General features: G+C 39.1%; 1 protein-coding gene across 2 annotated transcripts in view; it reads left to right on the top strand.

Annotated features, from left to right (window-relative positions):
• Nucleotides 1–22,846, top strand: part of FRAS1 (Fraser extracellular matrix complex subunit 1) — a 426,958-nt gene that overhangs the window by 148,225 nt on the left and 255,887 nt on the right. For both annotated transcript variants that reach the window (XM_045056179.1, XM_023253019.2), the window contains exons 3-4: nucleotides 6,684–6,791; nucleotides 14,682–14,774. In XM_045056179.1, coding sequence (XP_044912114.1) covers nucleotides 6,684–6,791; nucleotides 14,682–14,774 — 201 coding nt within the window. The remainder of the gene's footprint in view (nucleotides 1–6,683; nucleotides 6,792–14,681; nucleotides 14,775–22,846) is intronic.

Here is a 22,846-nt window from a genome sequence, read left to right as displayed (position 1 = left end):
ACTTGGCATGCTGTTCAGTGACTCTTGTCAGCCAGTTGAACAAAGACATTTTCAGTTATGTGTAGCAGCTGTCTTTTCATCTGTGATTCATGCTGTTGTTTCTGTATCCAAACTGATTTTCTTATAGCTGGTGCCTTTGAGTTTATCATTTTAAGACAGCTGGAGGAAGACATCAGGTACAAGCTAGTCTCTCCAGGATGCAGTAATGGGAAACTACTTAGGTCCTTGGTGTGGAAAACAACAAACTCCATACGGGGGCCTTATATGAAGCAAGCTTTTGAAATAGGTCTCAGACAGGAAGTGGTCTGCCATTTTCTCTCTCATTTGGCATTTGCTCCTCCTGAAAGAAGAGAATTTAATGTAAAGATAAGGACTCCTATCTTTCCTTAACAATATGTGTCTTCTGCTTCTTTTTATTTGAGGCTGGATAAGGAGCTTTACATGAACTTTAAAATGAGACTGAATGAAAAAGGTATTGTTTATCTAAGCTGTCTGAGGAAGGGCACTTGGGGAGAAGAATTGAACTCTAAAATAACCTTATGAAAGTTATTGATTCGTTTCTTTATGGTTCCTTGACAAACAAGAACATTATTTCCGTGCCTGAACTGGAGCTGGGTCAACGAAACTTTTTTTATGGATTATCTTTTCTGAAAACTAGACTTGTCAGAAAATAAACCTCCAGAAATGAAGATATGAGACCCAGTTGAATATTGTGGCCTTCTCTTGAGTTGAAGGACAAGTAGGAAACACAATTAATTTTTAAAAATCTTACTGAGTGCAAGAAGGTTTGGGAATAACTCAAGAAGTTTAGATAAATGGCTCCCTGTTAAATATGTGATAGGTAGTTTGATTTAACTCCACCTCCCACATGCCAGTTCAATGCCCAGATCCTATTTACCTATGGTTGGCAGAAAAAGGAATACAACATATTTGTTGTTGTTGTTCTTCTACCTTATATTTTAAAGGTGATTTTAAAAGATCATGTAAGTTTCATCTACTATGTGCAGATACTGTTCTAGACATTAGGGACACAGAAGTGAACAAAAAAAACAAAATTCCTGATCTTTTAGGGTTATGTTCTAGTGGGAAAAGGAAAGACCATTAGTAAACAACTGTATAATATGATGTTAAGTGGTGACTACGAGGAAGAAAACCAAGTAAAGGAATGGATAGGTGCAATATACTATCTGAGGAGGTGGTATTTGAGCAGCCACTTGAATGAAATGAAAGAATAAGTCATGGTGATGTTTGGGGGGAAAGAGCACCCCAAACAGAGAGAGTGGCACATTCTAAGGCCCTGAGCTGGGAACATACTTGGTAGTTTCAGGAATAGCAAAGAAAACCAGTATAGCTAGAGCCAGGTAAAAAAGGTTTCAGAGAGAGGGTAGAAAATGAAATCAGGGAGAGAAATAAGTTACCACTTGAACTTTTTAAGGAGGAGAAAAGCATGATCTGGTGCCATCAAGTTATGACAATCCTATCCTGAACCATCTTCATTCAAGATCCCCACTTTGGAGCCTGGTTTGCTCCAAGTTACAAGCTATCTTGTTCCCCAAAAGGTTCTTGGAGAGACTGTTAGCACCCACTTCCTCCAATGTGATTCCAACAGCTTTCATTTGTCAGTCCCAAACTTGTACCCTCACCATGCAATCTCCAGCTAGGTCTTCCCATTTGACTCAAGGAAGCTTTGGGTCTCCCAAGGGCTAAACATAAGGACAGAAGAATCAGTAATTCTTGATGCCAAGAAGATTTATCAAAATAGGAAAAGAAACTCATAATAGCGAGAGTGTTGTACCTTCTTCCAGAATATGAGTGTATAGGGACCTGATGCCCAAGCCGCCTATAGCTATCCTACCACCCAGAGAAGCCAGGGGTCCTGGTCCATGTCTCCCCACCTGAGAGTTTCTCATCAGCTCTGTATCCCAGCATTGAGTCACCTAAAGATGGCTTTGAGAAGCTGAGGTTTTTGTGAAACTATTTTATTTAAAGAAATATTTTATTGAATAAATGGGAAATATACATGCCTATTATACTGGTCAAGCTTTTCTAGAAAATTTTAATATGCTAAAAAAATCACATAAATTATATATTTTTGTTACTGAAAAGAATAGAAACTGTAGATAGGATAAAGGGGAAAAAACCCAAAAAGTTACCTACAGTCCATACTGGAGAATGACCATCCTTCACTTACTACCTTATATAATTCCATATTTTGTTTCCATGCACATAAGTATATTTTTATTATAAAAATGACATTATATTCTACATATTATTTTGTAACTTGAAAGCACAGCTTTGGGTGAGCTTTATTTCTTTTTTCTCATTTTTGGTCTAAGAAACCAAGGGAATTTAAAATGAGACAAATTAATAATTAAAATAGGGTTATTATACTATTCAAATTGAAGAAAATTTATGTTGACAGTTGATATAACTTCTCTTACAGAATACTGTAAATAATTTCCCCCCAGAAATTTTAGTACTGATGAGGGATATATTCACTGTATATGTTTAGCATGAATCAAATGTTCAATAAATACTTAACCAAGTGAAATAATTTATTTTTCTTGAATTACCTGGCTATCACTTTAAGATATTTGTAGATGGAGACACCGTATTATCTATAAGAGAATTTGAATCATATATTATTAAAATATTATAAACTGATTAACAGATTATATTTCGATTGCTTTTTAGGTTTGTCATAAATAATACCTTAATCTATATTCTAGGGAAAAACTATTTTAAGACTTCTTTTGCAGAGTGTGTTAGATTGCAAGAAAGGATTATAAAGCAACAGAATTGCAACAGTAACATGGAAAATCTGTAAAACTTACTTTACAATGTTATTTCTTTGGACTTTATAGCTTTATCCAAAGTTTTAGCTATTGAGGAACTCTCCTATCCCTACCTTCATAAAGCAATTTTATGGAACCGTAGAAATTGATTCGTAAAGTTTTAGACCTGAAAAATATATGGCTATCTATCCAGGCATTGGTAAAGTGCTCATTTTATTTTAAATTAGCCATAAATTACTTACTCTATTAGGACATCAATATAAGGAAGTTTTTGATAAGTCCGATGGCCAGATAAAGAAAAATTTTTTCAAACATGGTTTGATTCCAGTGAAGTAATAGCCATCAACATTATGGGGATTTTGTAGTGCTGTCACTTAAACATTGTTTTATCAAGATCTTGCATTCTAACTGGGATATCTCAATTTTCAGGGAGAGATGCTTTCTTGAGGGTTAGCAAGTACTCAGGATTGTTCATTAACTAATTCATCCAGCACTCGGGAACCATGCTTGGTGAAGGGGATATATAGAGGAATAAAATAAGATCTCCTTTTTTTTTTTTTTTAATTTTTTTTTCAACGTTTTATTTATTTTTGGGACAGAGAGAGACAGAGCATGAACGGGCGAGGGGCAGAGAGAGAGAGGGAGACACAGAATCGGAAACAGGCTCCAGGCTCTGAGCCATCAGCCCAGAGCCCGACGCGGGGCTCGAACTCCCGGACCGCGAGATCGTGACCTGGCTGAAGTCGGACGCTTAACCGACTGCGCCACCCAGGCGCCCCAAGATCTCCTTCTTTAAAGAGTGATAGTCTGATAGGAAGACAGATTCATAAACACATTCAGGAAGGCCTCTTGGGCCCAGATAAATTTAACTTTGAATTAACATAAGGAACAAATTATGCTTCTATGAGTGAAAGTAAAATATGATTCCATGTTTTTAGAGGATCCTACTTAAAGTTCAGTAAGCCAACTGCAGTGACTGAGAGCTGCTAACAAGTATAATGGACTGTTTCGGAGTCTGGGGCCTCTGAGACAATAATTGACATGCAGAGAAGAAGTTGACCCCTGGCGTAAGAATGCCAGGCCTAGAGAGAGTGAAGGTGACTGTGCCTTAGAGCCGTACTGAGCTGAAGGGAGTCCATGGAGGTGGTAATGCCATCCCATATCTGCATGAAAGGAAGACATGGATTCCTGGTTATGTCAGCTCAGCGACACAGGGACTTTTCCAATTTCCTAAGTAGTCTTGAAAATCAATGTGTGGATTCATTTTTCCCTTCTCCTGCAATGTCCTGAATCCTTTTAGTCCTAGGGTCCTAATTAAATAATAATTTCACTCTGCTTTACCTGTGTGGCCTGATGTGGGAAGATGGGGAAGTCAGGTACTTATGGGACTGTTTTCACTCTGAGAAAAGAAAATGTTTAGGAGATGTTTGCTAAATGATCATGACATCTTAGGAAGCATTTGGATTAAAAATATATTACATTTAATAGGCCCTCAGTAAATTCTAGGCACTGTTCAGATCTCTTTAAATACATCATCCCATTTGATCCTTTCAACAACCTATGAGTTAAGTACTTTATCATTACTACTTTACAGATAAGAAATTCTAGGCACAGACACCTTAACTTGATAACAGACTCACTGTTCTTTTTGGTTTTTTAATGTTTATTTATTTATTTTGAGAGAGAGAGAGAGAGAGATTGAGAGAGAGAGAGAGAGAGAGAGAGAGAGAACCCCAAGCAAGCTCCATGCCATCAGCACAGAGCCTGATATGGGGCTCGAATTCACAAACTTTGAGACCTTGACCTGAGCCAAAATCAAGAGTCAGTGGGTGAACCAACTGAGCCACCCAGGCGGCCCAATGACAGACTCACTGTTGTGAATGGTGACACCAGGATTCAAATCCAGGCAGCTTGGCTCCTGACCCTGAGTATTTAGATCTCTTAGAGTTTTGTGAATTTGAGCAAATTACTCAACCTCTCATGTCTTGTTTCCTCATTCGTAAAGTGGGAATAGTCCTAATAATAGTGCCAGCACTACAGAGTTGTCACACATGTCAGTGCTTTTCAGAGAAGTGTGCACTTACTTCCCTCTCTGCTGGGCCCAGCCCTCTAGAATGATGGCAGAGGTCAGAAAAGCAAACTAGGCCACCCACCTCCAGTACCACAAATGCCTCCTCTATCAGTGCTTCTTGCTCCCAAAGTCATGCATAAGTCAGCATAAGATAATAGCCAATAAATGGTGGCCATTGGCTTTGTGAAGTTGTCATTTTTATTTAATCTATACCTTGAAACTGATATTGCATTCTCGAAATCAGCAAGGGACATATATTGCATCGTTTACATTACAGGGAATGAAACCGGTTTTTCCTTGCCTACTTGTCATTGCTCTTTCGCTTAAGAGGAGACTGTGGTTGGCACAGTATTGTCAATTTCAGAGGCATGTGCTATAACAATAAAAAAAAAAAAACAAAGAAAGAAATTCAGAGGTATTCCAAATCAGGTTCTAGTACTCATTTGCTTTGGCTCACAGTTTTTGTGAATTAGCCACTGGGAATGTTACCTTACCTCAGATATATTTTGTGTTTCTTAAATGACTTTGGGTTTGAAGCACATTTTCTAAGACCATTTCTCGGTGTGAAAGAATGACCTCATTTGTGCTTGGGAATGTTGTGCACCTCCATGTAAATCTGTACTAGCACTGGTATGGCAGACATGGTCTTCCAGAGAAACAGAGCCAAAAGGAGACATATGTGTATCTTTAAATATATATATATGGGTTTGGGTTTTTTTTTCCATGGAATTGGCTCATGCAGTTGTGAGGACTGACAAGTCCAAAATCTGTAGGGCAGGCCAGAAGGCTGGAAATTAAGGCAAGATTTGAAGTTGCAGTCACGAGTCTGAAATTTTGAAATTTGTAGGGCAGACTGGTAGCCTGGAAACTCAGGCAGAATTCCATGTTTTACTGTTGAGGTTGAATTCCTTCCTCTCCAAGAAACGTCAATTTTTGCTCTAAAGACCTTCAACTGATTGGATGAGGCTTATCATGTTATTGAAGGTAATCTCCTTTACTGAATCAACTGAGTATAAATGTTAATTACATCTACAGAATATCTTAGCAACATGTAGGCGGTGTCTGACCAAACAAGACACCACAGCCTAACCAAGTTGACGTGTAACATTAACTATCCTACTTGGTCTCCGCTTTTTTGTGGGGAAGTCCCAGCTCATCCCGGTTCAAGTCAAAGGCCCTCATGTTCATAATCCATAATAATTTGTGAGAATCTTATGGATTGTGCTCATATGCATGCTTCTTTTGTACCCCAGTATGTTTAGTGTACATCTGGGCATACAATAGTTACTCAATATGTTGGTTGATCTGCTTCAAAAATACTGAACTACTTACCCAGGTCCTTGTGCTGTGAGCATTAGAATATGCAGTATGCAAGAGACAGAAAGTGAAGTCTAAGGTGCTGATATTATCTACTGGCAAATCCTGCTTTTAGGATGCTGGTTACTCCCAGTCCAAGTGTCATTTTCCTTTAAACATGCTCCGATGGTTTCTGTTAGTTAACAACAAAGAGAAACTTCAAGTCAGGGAGCAGCGTGTCCTCCTGAGGTTTCAGGCCAATCGATGTTTTTTACTCTGGGTATCGACAGCTCTCTGCCGCATGCCCTTGTTTTTGGCTACGTGGGCTGACTGTGGTGAAATGGATTATACTGCTTTTATTGCCTCTCGGGGTTTAATCAGTGCCCAGCAAGCACTGTGTGTGCCTGTGACTTTCTGTTGCTTTTTAATTGTTTAGGCTGTGGGGCTGTTGATGGTGCTGCTTCGCTGTGCTCATACCTTGACTGATCAGTTTTTAACTGAAAGCTTATGCTTCCTTGCAGGATGCCACAACTTGGAAGCCTGATTCATGCCAGAACTGCCGTTGCCATGGCAACATCGTTATCTGCAAACCTGCTGTTTGCAGAAACCCTCAGTGTGCCTTTGAAAAGGTATGTCATCCTAATTGTATCCTAAATGAACAGGTGAAGTCAGAGAAGGTTAGGGTTTCTGCATCTTTTCAGTCGTTTGTTTCTGACATCTATCCCAATCTCTAACTGGAAGCCTTACGAAATTCAGAAGAGAATTTTAACATCACATCTAAGAATATCTTAATTTCTGTTTATTGAGAATTTACTCTGGACCAGGCACTCAGTGAAAGGTTTACAAACGTTATCCCATTTAATATCATGTGAGGCAAGTATCTTTATCCCCACTTTACAGATGAGGATATGAAGCCTGGAGATTTCAAGCAACCTAACCATGATTATGCAGTTAATCATCTGCTGCCCAGAGAATTCCCTGGGGCTGACTAGTGCCAAAGCTGTTGATAATCACCACAACATTTATAAACCATTGAATGGACTGAAAGTCATCATTGACTTCTTGAAGATGATTTTCCAAAAATACTATTTGTTCTCCCACCAACATTATTGTGCTGCCATTGAGCTCACTAAGACCTTTGACTTGAGAAATCTCCTGGTTGACCAAGTATATGAGAGATATTTCCTCCTTTCCCCTTTGTTAAAAATTTTCAGTTTTTTTCTGACACGTCTATTCTGTTAGAATATTTTTTCCAGGTGCTGACTCTTTTCTTTTTAAAGCGAATCTATTAAAAAAAAGCTTAAGCTTCAAATTTGAACATTTGAAACTTTGTGGAGAAGACTAAATTTTTTTCTTTAAAAAGCATTCTGTCAATTTCACAGGTACAGTTTATTTTTCTCTTTCTCTCCCCCCCTCCCATAATAATGAATCTTGAGACTTTATGCCATCTAGCGCTAATATGTTTCTGTTTGTTTCTAACGTTGGAGGGAAGGTTCTTTCTACCTTTCAGCGTAGCCCTCAATTCCTTCATGGGTTTATTTCTGAGAAGCTGGGTGTACATCCAGTGTTGGTAAATTTAATAATCTTTTGTTGTAAATATGGGGCTTTCTATTTTATGGAGCCAATACTCCTAAAAGATCTCTACTTTGCTGCTTAGCATGTTAATGTCAGAATCTGAGCTGGTCATATAAAGGCCATGAAGATACACCCTCTTCCGCTGCACGTGAACAGCTGTGGTATCCTGTAAGAAGCCTGGAATGAAATGTTGGAAGATATTGATCATATTGCTGAAAATTAAATGTGTTCTGTACCAGGGCTCAGCAGATGAAATCTGGCCTGCCATTTGTTTTTGTATGACCTATAACAAAAGAACACTTTTTACATTTTTAAAAGGTTGGTAAAAGATAAACAACAATATTTCATGGTATAAAAATTATATGGACTTAAATTTTAATGTCCATAAACAAAATTTTGTTGAAACACAGGCATACTCATTTGTTTATGTGTTATCTATGGCTGCTTTTATAGCACAAGGACAAAGTTGTGTAGTTGTGACATAGACCAAATGTGGCCCTCAAAGGCTAAAATATTTATTATCTGGCCCTTTACAGAAAATAAGTTTCTGACTTCTGTTCTATACCAAACATGATGTTGTCCCTTCCCAATTTGCTTTTCTAATTTTTCTCATCTCAGTAAATGTCAACTCCTTTCTCCCAGTTGCTCAGGCCAGAACACTTAGCATCATCCTTGACCTCCCCACCACCTCCTACATCTCACATCCAGTGCATTAGCAACTCCCCAGCTTTCTTCATAAAACCGTAGATCCCAAATGTAATTTCCCTGCTCTTAGCTCTGGTTCTACCTATTATCATTTTTTTGTCTGTATTCTCACTCTAGCCTCATGTTTCACTGTTTCTGGATCTGCCTCTTCACTGTAATCTTGATTTAGCAACCAGCGTTATCCTATTAAAAATTAAGCCGTATCGTGTTGGTTCTCTCCTTAAACTCCTCCAATGGCTTGCAATGGCTTCTTTTCTCACTTAGAGTAACTGCTCACAGTGTCCTGTAAAGTACTACTGTACCGCTTTAATTAATCTACTGTTTTCTTCCTTGCTTACCCTGCTTCAGGCACCAAGCCTGCTTGGTGTCCCTGGATATGTCAGGCACACTTTCGCCATTTGGGCCTTTGTACTGCTTTTCCTGATGAAATTGTTCATTCTCTGGATATATATATATATGTCAATCACTTGATTCTTTACCTCCTTTACCTCCTTTAAGTCTTGCACTAATGTCATTCTATTTAAAATTGCAAATCTCGGGGCACCTGAGTGGCTCAGTTGGTTAAGCATCCAAATCTTGATTTTGGCTCAGGTCATAATCTCTTGGTTTGTGAGTTTGGCCCCATGCTGGGCTCTGTGCTGACAGCATGGAGCCTGCTTGGGATTTTCTGTCCTTCTTTCCCTTCCCCACTCCCTCTCTCTCTTAAATTAATAAATAAATAAAACTTGAAAAACATTGCAAATCTCTACCCCACCACACATTTCCTATTCCTCCTCCGTGCTTTATTTTTCTTCTTGGCACAAATATCTGACATACTATATATTTTACTGATACTTCTTGTTTACTGTCTCTTTTATTCACTGTATATCCTCAGCACCTACAATAACACCTGACACATGGTAGGCACTCAATAAATATTTTTTGACCAATTGGATGAATGAATGAGAGATAAGGCTAGAGAGTTGGTAAGTTCGAGGTTATGGAAAGCCTTGTACTATGCTGTACTATGGAGCTTGGGGTTCTATTTTTAAGATAATAGATTACTAATGAAGATTTCAGACATGTGGGTATAATTTCCAACTTTTAAGAAAGATCTCTTTGGTTTTTCTAAGATAATGCATATTAGAAATGAGGAGATCAATTCAGAGGCCATGAGAATAATCTAGATGAAGGGATGAGCACCTGAATCAGAGCACCAGTAGTGTAGGGCTCAAGAGGAAAGGGCAGGTTCAAGAACATTTAGGGGATAACTAGGCAGAACTAAATGAAGTTAGAAGAGTGAGGGAAAGGAAAAGGAGATATGACTCCCATATTTATGGTTTGATGATTTGTTAGCTTGAGCCACTGACTGATATTGAAAATATGTGATAATGAGGACAAGCATTCTGTCTGGGAGGAAATGATGATTTCACTGTAGGGAACGTTGAGTTTGAAATGTCCATGGAGAAGCCAGGTGGGCATGTCAAAAAGGGAGCCCATATATGAGTCTAAAGCTTAGAGGAGAAGGCAAGGTTGGAAATATTGTGTGGGTATTATTAGCACATAGTCAGTAGTGTAAACCTTTAGATTTAATGAGCTCATATAAAGAGATTTTGTGAAGAAAGAGTGTAAGATCAAGGATGCAATTTGGGGAGCACAGTCATTTACAAGGAGGTGAACATAAGAGAGGGATCTTAGGAAGATTAAAGAGACGTGGTCTAAGAGGTAAGAAGTGGCCAGAGAAGGGAGCAGTATGATGATAGCCAGGAGAGTAGAGAGTTTCCAGAAGGAGTTTGTATCAACAGTGTTGATCACAGGCCACCTTGAAGATGGTGTCAATGGAGTGGTGGGAGAGGAAGCTATATCACAGAAGTTTGAGTGAATAGAAAGTAGGGAAAGGAAGCCAAGTAAAGGCTGCTCTTGCAGGGAGCTTTGCTGAGACTAGAAGGAGAGAAATGGGGCATTAGGCAGACACCAGTCATTTGTGAAGCTTCTTTGAACCTCTCATCCCTAACCATTGAGCCTTCCTGTGTTGCTGCTTTTCTTATAGCTCTTAAGTAGACTGCAAATGCCTATTTACTTGTTTGCTTCCTCCTCCAGACTCTTAGCTTCTTGAGAGCAAAAACCACGTCTTCTTCACGATTGCAGCCCATCGAACAGCACAGTGTACGACGCTTCGTCAATACTTGCAGAATGACCAAACAAGAGAAGGGAGAGGGTTTTGTTTTTGTTTTCATTTTTGATATTAGCATGATACAGACATGATCATGCTAAGGAGGAAAAAGGGTGGTGACCTAGAAGAGAGAGAGAAGCTGATGATATGAGAGATGGGGTAGGGAAGACAGACAGAATGAATGAATTAGAAGGAGTGGTTTTTGGGAAGCAGAGTGTGTGGGATCCAGAGGTTGGGGTAGGGAGGCCAACCTCATTCTCTAAAACTGGAAAGAAAGAGACATGGACAGATACAGATATAGTTAGATTTGTAAGTAAAAAAAGGAACAGGAAACTGAAGTAGTTCATATCTAATCTGACTTTGTGAAGATTTTGAGATTTGGTTGGGAACAGAAAGAGAGTGGATGTTAGGAGCTGTCACTGAGAAGAGAAAGGGACTGACCAAGGTTGAGGTAAAGTATGTGTGTGTGATATTAAAGGCCCATGGAGCAGGACATCAGGAACCTGTGCGGGTACCAAGCTGCATAATGGGATAATTTTCTCATCAATGTTTACTAGCCAGAAATGACAAATTGTGGAATAGATCCTGGATTAAGCTTTTCCATATCAATGGAGAGAAAGAATAAATATACAGTAAGGATTGGGCATTGAGGCTAACATGAATAGGAAAATGAGGCCATTTGGGAGCTGAATGACTTCGAGGGAAAAAAGTGTCATTCTGCTGAAAGACGTGAGATGGTGGGAGTGAGGGTGAGAGAGAGATAAAGTCCCGAAGGTTCAGATTCAGAGAGTTGAAGGTTTCTGTTATAGAATAATTTGGAGTGTAGATAGGTCCCAAGTCAACCATGACCATGTGGGGACTCAAGTGAAGCGGAGAGGAGGATTGTTTGAATTGAAGTAGTTAAGAATGTACAAGGATAGAATGCCAGTTTCATGGACATTGAAGTTGTCCAGAATTATATCTAGACATAGTGTAGAAAAGAAATTGCGACCTCGGAGCCAAGTCTTTAGTGAGTGAGTATGAAAGAGTGATCAGAAAATTGGTGAATGATAGTAATAAAAAGAATGACATAATTGAAGACTGCGAAACTCTAAGGAGTTTCCTTCTGTGTAAAATGAGAAGGTTGGACCAAATGATCCAACCATAAGAAATTTCCTACTCCAGGATCATGTGAGTATATCATAGAGCACTTGGGTTCTTTATTTTAAGTAATGAAATAGATTATGGAGTGATAGAACTACAAGAGTCCTTTGGAATTCATTTAGTCAGACTTTCTCATTTTATAGACAAAGAAACAGACCTGTAGGGGTTTAGTCACTTGCTCAAAGACACAGAGCTAGCAAGTGGTGCAGCCATGACAATACTTTAGGCCCTGACTCATGACCGAATATAATTTCTACTCTACCATGTTGTTTTTAAGTTTTCCTTTGTGTTTCTCAGCAATATGTGTTGTTATTCAAATCTGCTGTGGTATACTTACATTAGTTCACGGCACAGGTTAATGAATCACCATTGTACCCTAAGTTATTATTATTAATAAATAACTTTTGTTACTCTCATCTTTTAAAAATGTTTAAAAGTCCTTTTACAATTTGTTTTACTCATGGATTGACTGGAAATAATCTATTGTCAATGGAAATTCTGATACATGTTTCTTCTTTTTCTGTCGATTTATCTATCTATCTATCCATCCATCCTATCTATACTTAACAGATTCTATATCCAGTTCCTATATCTATCTAGAATAGCTAGCTGGAGAGCTAGCTACCTAGGAATAAGGAGAAAGACAGAGACAGAAAAATATTGAGAAAAAGAGAACAGAAGTATTTAGAACCTTAATTATTTAACCCAGTCCTGTGGGGACCAATCCTCTCCTCAGGATTTCTGGAGAATATATATGTATAGAGGAGGGCAATACCATGCAAAGGAACACCATATTACATGTGGGGTTTCGGCTGCAAACCTCAATGCACCTAATAATACTATTTACCTAATTAAGTTGTGAGAATTCTATATTGTGTATATACAAACATAATACATATGTACACATACATACACACATATATGTATATGTATATGCACATACATGTATATGCTTACAAGAGTACCTGGCTATTCTAAGTACTCAGTTAAGTGTTAGCTATCTTTACCAAATGATCATCATAATTATTGTTGGTTGATTTTTGTAGATCCTATGCAAGTAATCTTGCCCAGAAACCCTAGCAATTTTCACTGATGTCTCTTGAGCATACAGTTACTTCCCACTGTTCCTCAATGCAAACCCTAGGTTTATATGTTCCATGCAGCTCACAGCTCACAGGGCTATGCAAGGTTACATGGTCACGAAGCAAGAACTCTGTCTCTCCTTCTCTAAGCGCCCACATGCAAAATCTTTTGCTCTTCCTTTAGACCCAATCACCTCTTTTATGTTCTACCACAAGTTCAATAGTTAGACTCAAGCTGGGGCCCCCCACTGATGTTCACAAATAAATAATATTATATTATGAAATGAGTTTTGAGGGCCAGTCTGAAAAATAAGTTTTTATAGAAAACAAAACTAATTTGGGTGCATAAAATGGTCCTTGATTTTATCTGCCTTTCTTCCTTGCTCCCTGCTTCCATGTTAGAATATAAACAACACTTGGATTACCTTATTTTCTATCTGTGTGAAATTCTTAATGCAAATTAGGCTAATATGTTTTCTAGTTTACTGTGAAAATCAGACAAGTGTAGTTTCCTTTTGGGTTCAGAGAGCACTGTTTTGAAAAGTCACTAATGTTGCATAGTATGAACAATTTTATAAAACTCCATATTGTATATTTTATCTCTTGTCAAGCAAATAGGAGGCATTTGGTGATCACTGTTGCTAGATAAAATTGTATTTATCTGTCTTGTGGATTAACAGTGGTAAAATCTTAGTCCCATTTCTCACCCACTCTTGTGGATGTAGTTACATAAAATTAGAATTCTCTTGTAGGTACATTTTTTTAAATGGAAGAAACCTCAAATATCAAAGAAACATTAATACACACACATGCATGCATACACACACATACACACACACACACACACACACACACATATTCTACTGGATGAATTCTTTGTAGACTTTTATTCTGTGGACAAGCTGTGATTTCCTGGCTAATGCAGGCTTTCTTACCATTTTTGGTCAAAATCACTCATTGCCCAGTCTGTCACTTCTTTAAGACTTGTTGAAATGCTAAGATTTCTAAGTGGAAAAGCAAGATGAGTCAGAGGATCACTGGGCCCCAAAGACAAACATATGCTCTTTGCTCCACAGTTTTAATAACGCTTGGATAGATGGAGTCTTCACAGTGGCAAATGGATGGTTAGTTAACATGACAACTTCCCAGGAGATCCCGGGATATCACGTGGTAGCCCGTTCCTTTGATAGTATCGCATCTCGATAGGAAACACTATTCGAATTACAGTAGCCCTGAAAAACAATGTAGATCTTTATTGGAGTCCAGGAACTCTAGCTGGCTCTCTGCAGTACACGTGATACCTTCACAACAATGCTGTTTCCTCTCTCAGCTTTGTCAGTCCCCTGCCCCATGTGCCTCGCTACTCTGTTCAGTAAAAGTGAACATCAGAACTTCATCCTCCTCCCCACCCCCCACCGGCTGCAGCAGGCCTCCACAGGTAGCTAGAAGACCTGCCAGTTCTGTGGCCACCCCACCCCCACCCGCATCCCAAGTCTTCTCTCCTCAGCAGAGGGAAACAAACTTTTCAGGGAGATACAGCTCTTCTCTTACCCCAACTTCTTTTCTTGTGTGACACTCAGATGGAACATTTCTAGCGAATAAAATTCTCCACTTCATTACATGTGAAGAGGTGTAGACAATTTTCAAGGAAATTGCTTTCACAGGGGGGTTCGTTTTAACTTTGAGAAAAGATCATCTTGACAGAGAGAATCCTTTTTGTCAGTTTATTTGGTTTATCCCGTCTGTTGTCACCCGTGGAAACTCATGAAATTTAGTGTATCTGAGATGACTTGGGGTCCCATGAGCCACTGTGAGTGTGTTTCCTGCTGCTGTTTTACACTGAGCTGTTTTTAAATGCTCAGGGAGAAGTGCTTCAAATAGCTGCCAACCAGTGCTGCCCTGAGTGTGTGTTGAGGACTTCCGGATCTTGCCATCATGAAAAGAAAATCTATGCGGTAAGTGTTTTCTGACCTATGGTTGATTCTATGCCTGTAGATCATTGACAAGGGAAAGCTGAATGCTGAACTTGTGTTGACAAGAGAGGTTTTTTTCTTTGCCTGGGCTGTGGAGGACCTGAGGCCCATCTGACTTTCCATAGGCATTTGGGTTTCTTGAATAAAATTAAAATGGTTCGACTTATTTCATAGGTCCTACGTAAATATTTGTAGATTGAGTTTGTGTCTATAAAGCGTAGTTCGACAATGTTGATTGAAGAAGTTGTGATGCTGAATAATGAAGTTACCACCTTGTCTCTGTATCACATATATTGTTTCCCTTTGATAATTACAAACAACCCTGAGTGAGTGAATAGGGCAGATCTTATTACTCCTGTATTGTAGATGAAAAAGTTGAATTGTGAAGAGCTTAAGGTACTTGCCCAATGTCTTGTTACTAATAAGTGGTATAACCTGACCTAGAACCTGGGTTTTCTTACTCCTAATTCAAGGCTCTTTCAATTATGGTAAGGTTTCTACACTTCAGCACTATTGACATTTTAGGCTTTGTGGTGGGGCCGAACTATGCCTTGTAGGATATTTAGCAGCATTCCTGATTTTTACCCTCTATATAGACGCTGGAAGCACCCCTAAGTCCTGACAACCAGACGTGTCTGCAGGCATGGACAAATTTCCCCTAAGGGACAAAATGCTCACCTACCCCCATTTAGAACCACAATACTAGAAATCAATCCTAAAGTTCTTTTATTATATTTTGTCATTCCAGATCCTTTAGGATTAATTTATAGACATTAAGTACTGATTAAAAAGTACAATTGCAAGGTTTCTTATAGGACTTATGAAAATGGAATGGGTACAGTTCATCTTTACTTACACCTAAACGTTACCCTGAGGCAGTAGGTGATGTTGAATGTGGTAGAAAGAGGCTCTTTGCTTTTAATCCTCATCTTCCACCTGATACAAACCCCTCCCCAAGTTAATGCCTCTGCCCATTCAGGTTAGTGGGATTTGATATACCCACTCTAGGCTGCTATTCAGAGTGTGTACCTAAAACTCGGTGAGCATAGTGTACTTTCCCCGTGGGACAGGATCATCTCCCTTGAGCCACTGTCTCCTAATTACCTGAGGAAGCCACTCTTTCAGTTCTGCACAATGTGTTGCTGAAAGACACCCAAGCAGGATCTATGCTGGGAATGTCTTCATACCACATATCACCCTTTGCTGCTCAATTCAGTCTGCATTATGTGGAGTGGTGTAAACCTTGCTGCCGAAGGGGACCCCTGTGAAATGGAAAGTGCTGCAGAGCATAATGGTGGTGGAAGTAATGCCAGGTCATAATGATTTGAATAGGTGTGTGGTTCAAGGTCAAAAGCACCGAGCTGAATCTCGCAAATGAAGGAGCACCTAGTATCCAAAATAAGGTCAGGGGACAATCAGACGTCTCGAGTGAGTGAGGATACTAGGGACATGGAAAATCAGAATTCAATAAATCTTTGTAGTTTAATGACATTTATCACTTGTTCTCTTGTGTTATATTTTTGCACATGCACAATCTTCTTATCTTGGTTTAAGATGCTTGGGAACATTGACAGTATTTTCTGCATCTTTGTAGTGATCTTCCTTGCTTCCCACCTAACCAGGCACTTAATGCTAAACTTTTCCCAGAGTGGGTGCTCAGTAAACATCAATGGAGGATTCAAACAATGAACAAATTCCTTCTCCAACTTATCAATCTCCTTGTCCCAATGGCATGCTGGTCATTGACCCACGACCTATGTGGCTGGGTGGTTCTAGGACCACCGATCTGCTGATGGATTCGTTAAGAAATGAAATCCTCTTGTCCTCCAGCTTTCTCTGGAAGAGTTCAGAAAGCCCTCCTTCTTCCCCCCATTCCCCTACCCCATTCTGCTGTATTACATCACATGGAAAGCTCTAAACTGGGTAAGAACATATCCATGTGTCGTTTTCCCATATGCAACTTTCAAAACGTACTCCTCAGAAAATGTTATATTTCTGGTACTTGATGTAAGTGAGAAAAAGCTGAATTTCAGGAACTCTATTTTGAAGGAAAAAAATCTCTAGTGGTCTACTTCTTCAAATAGAGATAGAATAATGATTTTTTTAAGCGGAGACAAAAAAAAATTCCTAATTTTAGTCTTAATAAGGTTGAAATGATCATGTTTCTTGCCTTTCTGCCCTTCCTTCCTCTCACTTTTTTCACTTCCCCTAGATTCTTGCCAAAGCCTTTTTAATATTATTTGTTTTCTTCTGTGGGTTAAATACTTGTCTGGGTTTGCTCCAACTCTCACCTTGTTGCTTGTATCACTAGGTGTTTTCCTGAATCTTAGAGGGTTTGGGGGGTTTTTTGTTTGTTTGTTTGTTTTTGACCCTTTCTGCTTGCTTAGGAAGCAGTCCAGAGCACTCCTTTCTCATGGAACAGCAATAATCTTCTCTTTAGCCTCTGGCTTGCATCCCATAGGGCAGGTCATGGAGATGCTCTCCCTGTAACTACAAAATAGCCCGATATTTTAAGAACTTTAGAATGGTGATCCACGGTGAAAGCTTTCTCCTAAGAGAGGGCTTTACAAGAGTCTGTAGGAAGTGTGGCAGGAGGGGAATTAGTTGAAGTGATACTGTCTCAAGAGAATAGGGTTGAAGCAAAGGAAAGTCAAGGATGGGTCCAGCCCAGGGCAGCACTAGGAGGCCACCCTTTAATGAAACAGCCTCGCCTCACTAGAAGACCACCTTTGTTTGCACGGTAAACAGCTTATTACACAACCAGCCTTCTAACAAGTCAGGACAAGTCCCGACATCTTCCCTGGAGTGAGGAAAACACATGAGCCATTTGGCTGACTCCAGGTTATTTGAGAGTCTTACACGGGCTTATTACAGCCAGCATTTGGGGGACTATTTCATCCATGACCTCCCGAAAGCTATCCCTTCAAATTAGTGTTTGGATCTCTGCCCAGCCTTGCCAACCATTCAGGGAGACAAGCCTGAAATATGTTTTCCTAAAGAGCGTTGGAATGCTTTTCCCTGTTCTTTGCCCCACAAATTAGCTTGTGAAAGGGAGGGAAGAGGACCATTAATCCTCTCTCTTTCCCTTTTTTACTAATTGAATCCCATCATTAGATAATGTCAGGTCTGAGAAGATAGTGTGTGGAGATTCACCGAAAAAGAAAAGTGGTGATGCCCTAGTGCCCACATTCGATTGAATAGAGGAGAGAGGTCTGCTCGCCTTGCCGTCTGTGACGCTAACAGTACTAATTTATGTGTGTGAAGGAAGAAATGAATATTGAATTCCGCAGCCTTGTTCTCTTCAAAGTAGAGGATGTAATTATAATATGCACTGAACATTCCCAGATAGTTAGTATTCTGGATCTATAACTTCATAACAGGAACAAATTATACAAAGAAAAATTATTTTATTGTTCCGTCAGTAAGCCAGGCAAGTACTTTATGACCTTATCTTTCCTTTGGACTTATGTCAACAGCCAGGCCGACTTATTAGTTGGCTATGTAAAAGAATATATTTAAGATGTTGTCTGCAGAATGCACTTTTGTCCCATGTCAAAATCTCATATTTTCAAAAGGTATTAATGAGGTTAAGATGACACAGCTAAAACCAGATCTGGGGGCATTGCTTTGTGTATCTATTATTCCTTGAATTTACAAAGCTCTCTTTGCTGCCACAGTGTTTATAAAAAGTGAGGCTTTTGTAAATGGGTATAGAGAACACTAGGAAATTATATATAAATATATATATATAATTCTATAAGTATAATTATATTATAATTATATTGTATTATATTATAATTATAATGTATATATGTATATATCAGCATGTGCCAAGCCCCTTGATCTCTAATCTGCCTCTGCTCAGGGCGGCATCACTGTTTTAGCTATAGGTGTAGGAGAGGAAAATGGAGTGGACTTATGTGACTTTTTCCCAAGAGAGATGTGGGAGCAGTTTGTCTTCATCACTCTGTGCACTTTGTTATTTTTTTAAATGCTTATTTATTTTAAGAGAGAGCACAAGCAGGGGAGGGGCAGAGAGAGAGGGAGAGAGAATCCCAAGCAGGTTCCACACTGTCAGCCCAGAATCTGACGCAGGGCTCCAACTCAAGAACCATAAGATCATGACCTGAGCTGAAACCAAGAGTTGGTCGCTTAACGGACTGAGCCACTCAGGCGCCCCTCCCCGCCCTCCCTTTTTTAAAAAAAATGTTTATTTATTTTGAGAGAGAGCGAGAGAGAGAGAGAGAGAGAGAGAGAGAGCGCGAGCACACAAGCAGGGGAGGGGCAGAGAGAGGAGAGAGAGAAACTGTGCCCTTTGGATCACCCTAAGGATCTTCTTCTGTGGCTTTGACACCAAGCATTGGAGATTCCCTACCAAGTGTTTGCTGTTATTCCCATAATTTTCAAGCTTATTGTGAAGGGAGAATCCCCTGCCTTGTTTTATGTCTCTTGAGTTAGATAATAGATGCACATCATCAGAGAGCTTGAAGGTACTGAAGAGATTAGCTAACACAACCCTCTCATTTTACAGATGAAAAAATGTGATTGACAGGTTGTTATCGTAATTAATTTTTGTGGTCTCTGTGTGAAAGGTCGTGTGATTGCAAATGTTTAAGAAACAACTGTTAGTGTTTCTTAGTAGCAACAGAACAAGCTCTTATTTTAATGAAGTGAAATGTCAAGATGTTTAGAAGCAATCTTCTGACTTTTAATAGATAAAGAAGTTCACTTCAAGCTGTTTTATATGCAGCCTTCACATTTTAGTTTATTTAAGACATATAAATGATTCATTCGATATTTTAAACAGTAATTTGCCTTCTGACGACAAAAGTAAAAATATGTTTATGGTGAAAATTGGAAAATAAAAAAGTGTATAAGCAGAAAAAACATCATTGGTAATTCTCAAGCTATGAAAATCACTGTCGGTGTTCTCTCAGTTTTTTGGAGAGGAGGTAGCAGGGGAGATGGATAGATAGAGATATATGTTCTTACGTAATTATAATTATACTGTGTGTACAGTTTATGTCTTTTTAAATATAACGTGTTGTGTATAGTTCCCTGGCACACCTTGGAGAACATGATTTCCTATTGTTAGGGATTTGTATAGCTTCTAATTTTCATGATCATATTTCCAACTTTGGTACATAAAGAACAACGAAATGGAATTCCTTATATTTAAACATTTTGTGTATTGTTGATCACTTTCTTCAGATAACTTCTTTTAAGTGAAATTAGTCGGTCAAAGCAGCTAAAGATTTTTTTAATTTGTTTTAATGTTTATTTATTTTTGAGAGAGAGAGATAGAGTGCGAGCAGGGGAGGGGCAGAGAGAGAGGGAGACAGGATCCAAAGCACGCTCCAGGCTCTGAGCTCTAGAAGCTGTCAGCACAGATCCTGATGCGGGGTTCAAACTCACGGAGTGTGAGATCATGTCCTGAGCCGAAGTCGGACGTTTAACCGACCGAGCCACCCAGGCAAAGCATCTAAAGGTTTTGATTATTGAAGCTGTGACATCTGTGATCATTAAAATTCAATTTTAAGTTGTCTGTGTCTAATGAGAAATCCAGTGGGAATATCACGGCTCGTGCCGCCTTTCTTCAGGTGTGATTACCCTGGGTAAGCCCCACCTGGCTGAGTATTCCAGGTGCTGTGGTGAGGGAAGGCTCTGTGAAGGAGAAAATGCCATTCCACTGCTGTTTCACCAACACTACTATGAATTTTAAACTCTTCCCATATCTGATATTAAGAAGTATTATCCAATTTTATTTTAATTAGTATTTCTTTGCAATTTATAGCATTAAATATTCTATAAGCTTGTTTTCTGTTGTTTTTTTTCTTACTGCTTGGAAATGACTTTATATAATAGAGTTTAGTTCTAATTAATATAATTTGCAATTTTTATCAGCTTGTCATTTGCCTTTTGACTTTGTTTATAATGTATTTTTGACAGACTTTTAAAATTTTAATTCATTAGAGGGGCGACTGGGTGGCTCAGTTGGTTAAGCGTCTGACTTCGGCTCACGTCATGATCTCATGGTTCGTGGGTTCGAGCCCTGCATCGGGCTCTGTGCTGATAGCTCAGAGCCTGGATCTTGCTTTGGGTTCTGTGTCTCCCTCTCTCTCTGACCCTCCACTGCTTGTGCACACACACACCCTCTCTTTCTCAAAAATAAATAAACTTAAAAAAATAAAATTTTAACTCATTAGAACCTATCAGTTTTTCTCTTATAGTTTCTGTCTTTGCTTTTATGCTTAGGCTTTTCAAAGTATAAAGGTGACTTGCCCCCTATCTTTTATTAGTTAATAGTTTATTAGCAAGTTGTGGGCTTGCCCACTTATATGCTGTACTAAATTTGAAATTTTATATTTAATTATAGCAGAAATAAAAATTGGTGGTAGAGGACTTGGCCTTGATATTTATGTCCATTTCTATGGTCACAGATGGCACACGGGTGTGAAAAGGAGGAGGAGGGCTGTGAACTCAACACAGTGGAAAGAGGGGAGAGGATTGAGTACCCTCTACCTGCCACCCTTCCTCTCCCTTGCCTGCTCTTTAAAAAACTACCTCATATAATCCTTATAGTAACCCAGTGAAGGGGATGTTGTCATACCATTTCAGTTTTTCAGACCAGAAAGCTGAGATTTAGAAAGATTAAGTCACTCACCCACAGTTCCTAAGGCAGGGAGGGCTGAGCTGGGAGCTTCCAAGGAAACACTTGATGCATCTGACTCAGTGCATACTTGCATTATTGTTCTCTTGTGCTCCAGTAAGTCCATCTAGAAGAAAGTAATCTTCATGACAGTAAGGTGAGGACTCGGTTCCCAAATAATTGAATGACTGTGAGTGCCTATTACTATCATTATAATAATAGCACAGGTTATTAGTAACGTCAGACGTGGCTTGCTTGCAACCTGGCTGTAATTTGCAGAATAAAGGGGTACTGACTTGTTTAGGTAAGACAGAGTTCTTTTGTGTTTGGGAATGCTGAATAACTATTCTGGATGCTAGCTTGAGAAGCAAGGGGACATTTATTTTTTATGCTTCTCAGTCGCACAGTTGTAATCCCCAGATTATATTTAGGTGATTGAGCACCTGGAATGTGTGATGTTTTTAGTAGAAATCTATACATGATTTGTGCTGGATCAGTTATCATCATATGTTGCATTTAATAGAGGCAAAGGAAATCAGTCTCCAAATATTTAAGAAAATGTTATAGGAGGAAAATTTCATTCATTAAACTTATCCCCCCCCTCCCCACACACACACATCTTGTAAAAGGCCACCATTATTCCATTCTGCCATATTTTGACAGCGACTTCCCCAGGCAATCAACATATTTGTAGCTTTTTATATTCAGTGTTCACCACCCCCAATCTGCATCATATCTGAGGGGGGCTCATTTAAATATTTTTGGTACTCAGTAAGTCATAGAACTCGAAACAGGGATCTGTTAGATCGCTGATACAGTGCTAGCTTTGGGAACATCATATCCCAACCTGAAGTGGATTAGCAGCATTCTGTGTATGTAGATGGGCTCAGAGTTGGCTCTGTAGTTTGTGGAAGAGCTGGCTGAAGCAGATGCCTCTTGCTGGCTGTCGTATTTCCCCAGGACCTAAAGATTATTGGAGCAGGAGAGAGGCAGAGGGGGACAGGGAGGAGGAAGGATAGGAAAAGAGGAATATGGGAACTAATCAGGGTTTTAAAAAATAAAGGCAAAAAAAGAGAAAGAAGAAAGAGAGAGAGAAAGAGGAACAGAGTGAGAGCTATTGAAAATAATAGGACCATTATAAAGAATTCAGTAAATATATGTATGTATATGTGTGTATATTTTACTTTAGACTTTATAGAATTTTTTAAATGATTGGGGTTAGGGTACCTTTTATTTTCTTTTTGTGCATTTCTGAAATTTTCAAATATAAATCTTAGGGATACTAAAAAGAAAAGAAAATTCAGGTTTTTAATTGGTCTCTGGCTTGGAACATTATAAATCCTGGTCTTAACCTTGTAAGCCTAGAGCCTTCTTCCATCTCTCCTGAGCACTGTCCTTCATTTGT

The sequence above is a fragment of the Felis catus genome, chromosome B1 (genome assembly GCF_018350175.1).
Source record: "Felis catus isolate Fca126 chromosome B1, F.catus_Fca126_mat1.0, whole genome shotgun sequence".
Classification (NCBI taxonomy): domain Eukaryota; kingdom Metazoa; phylum Chordata; class Mammalia; order Carnivora; family Felidae; genus Felis; species Felis catus.
The sequence above is the reverse complement of the archived record's forward strand: the minus strand, read 5'-3'. Positions and strand labels throughout refer to the sequence as shown.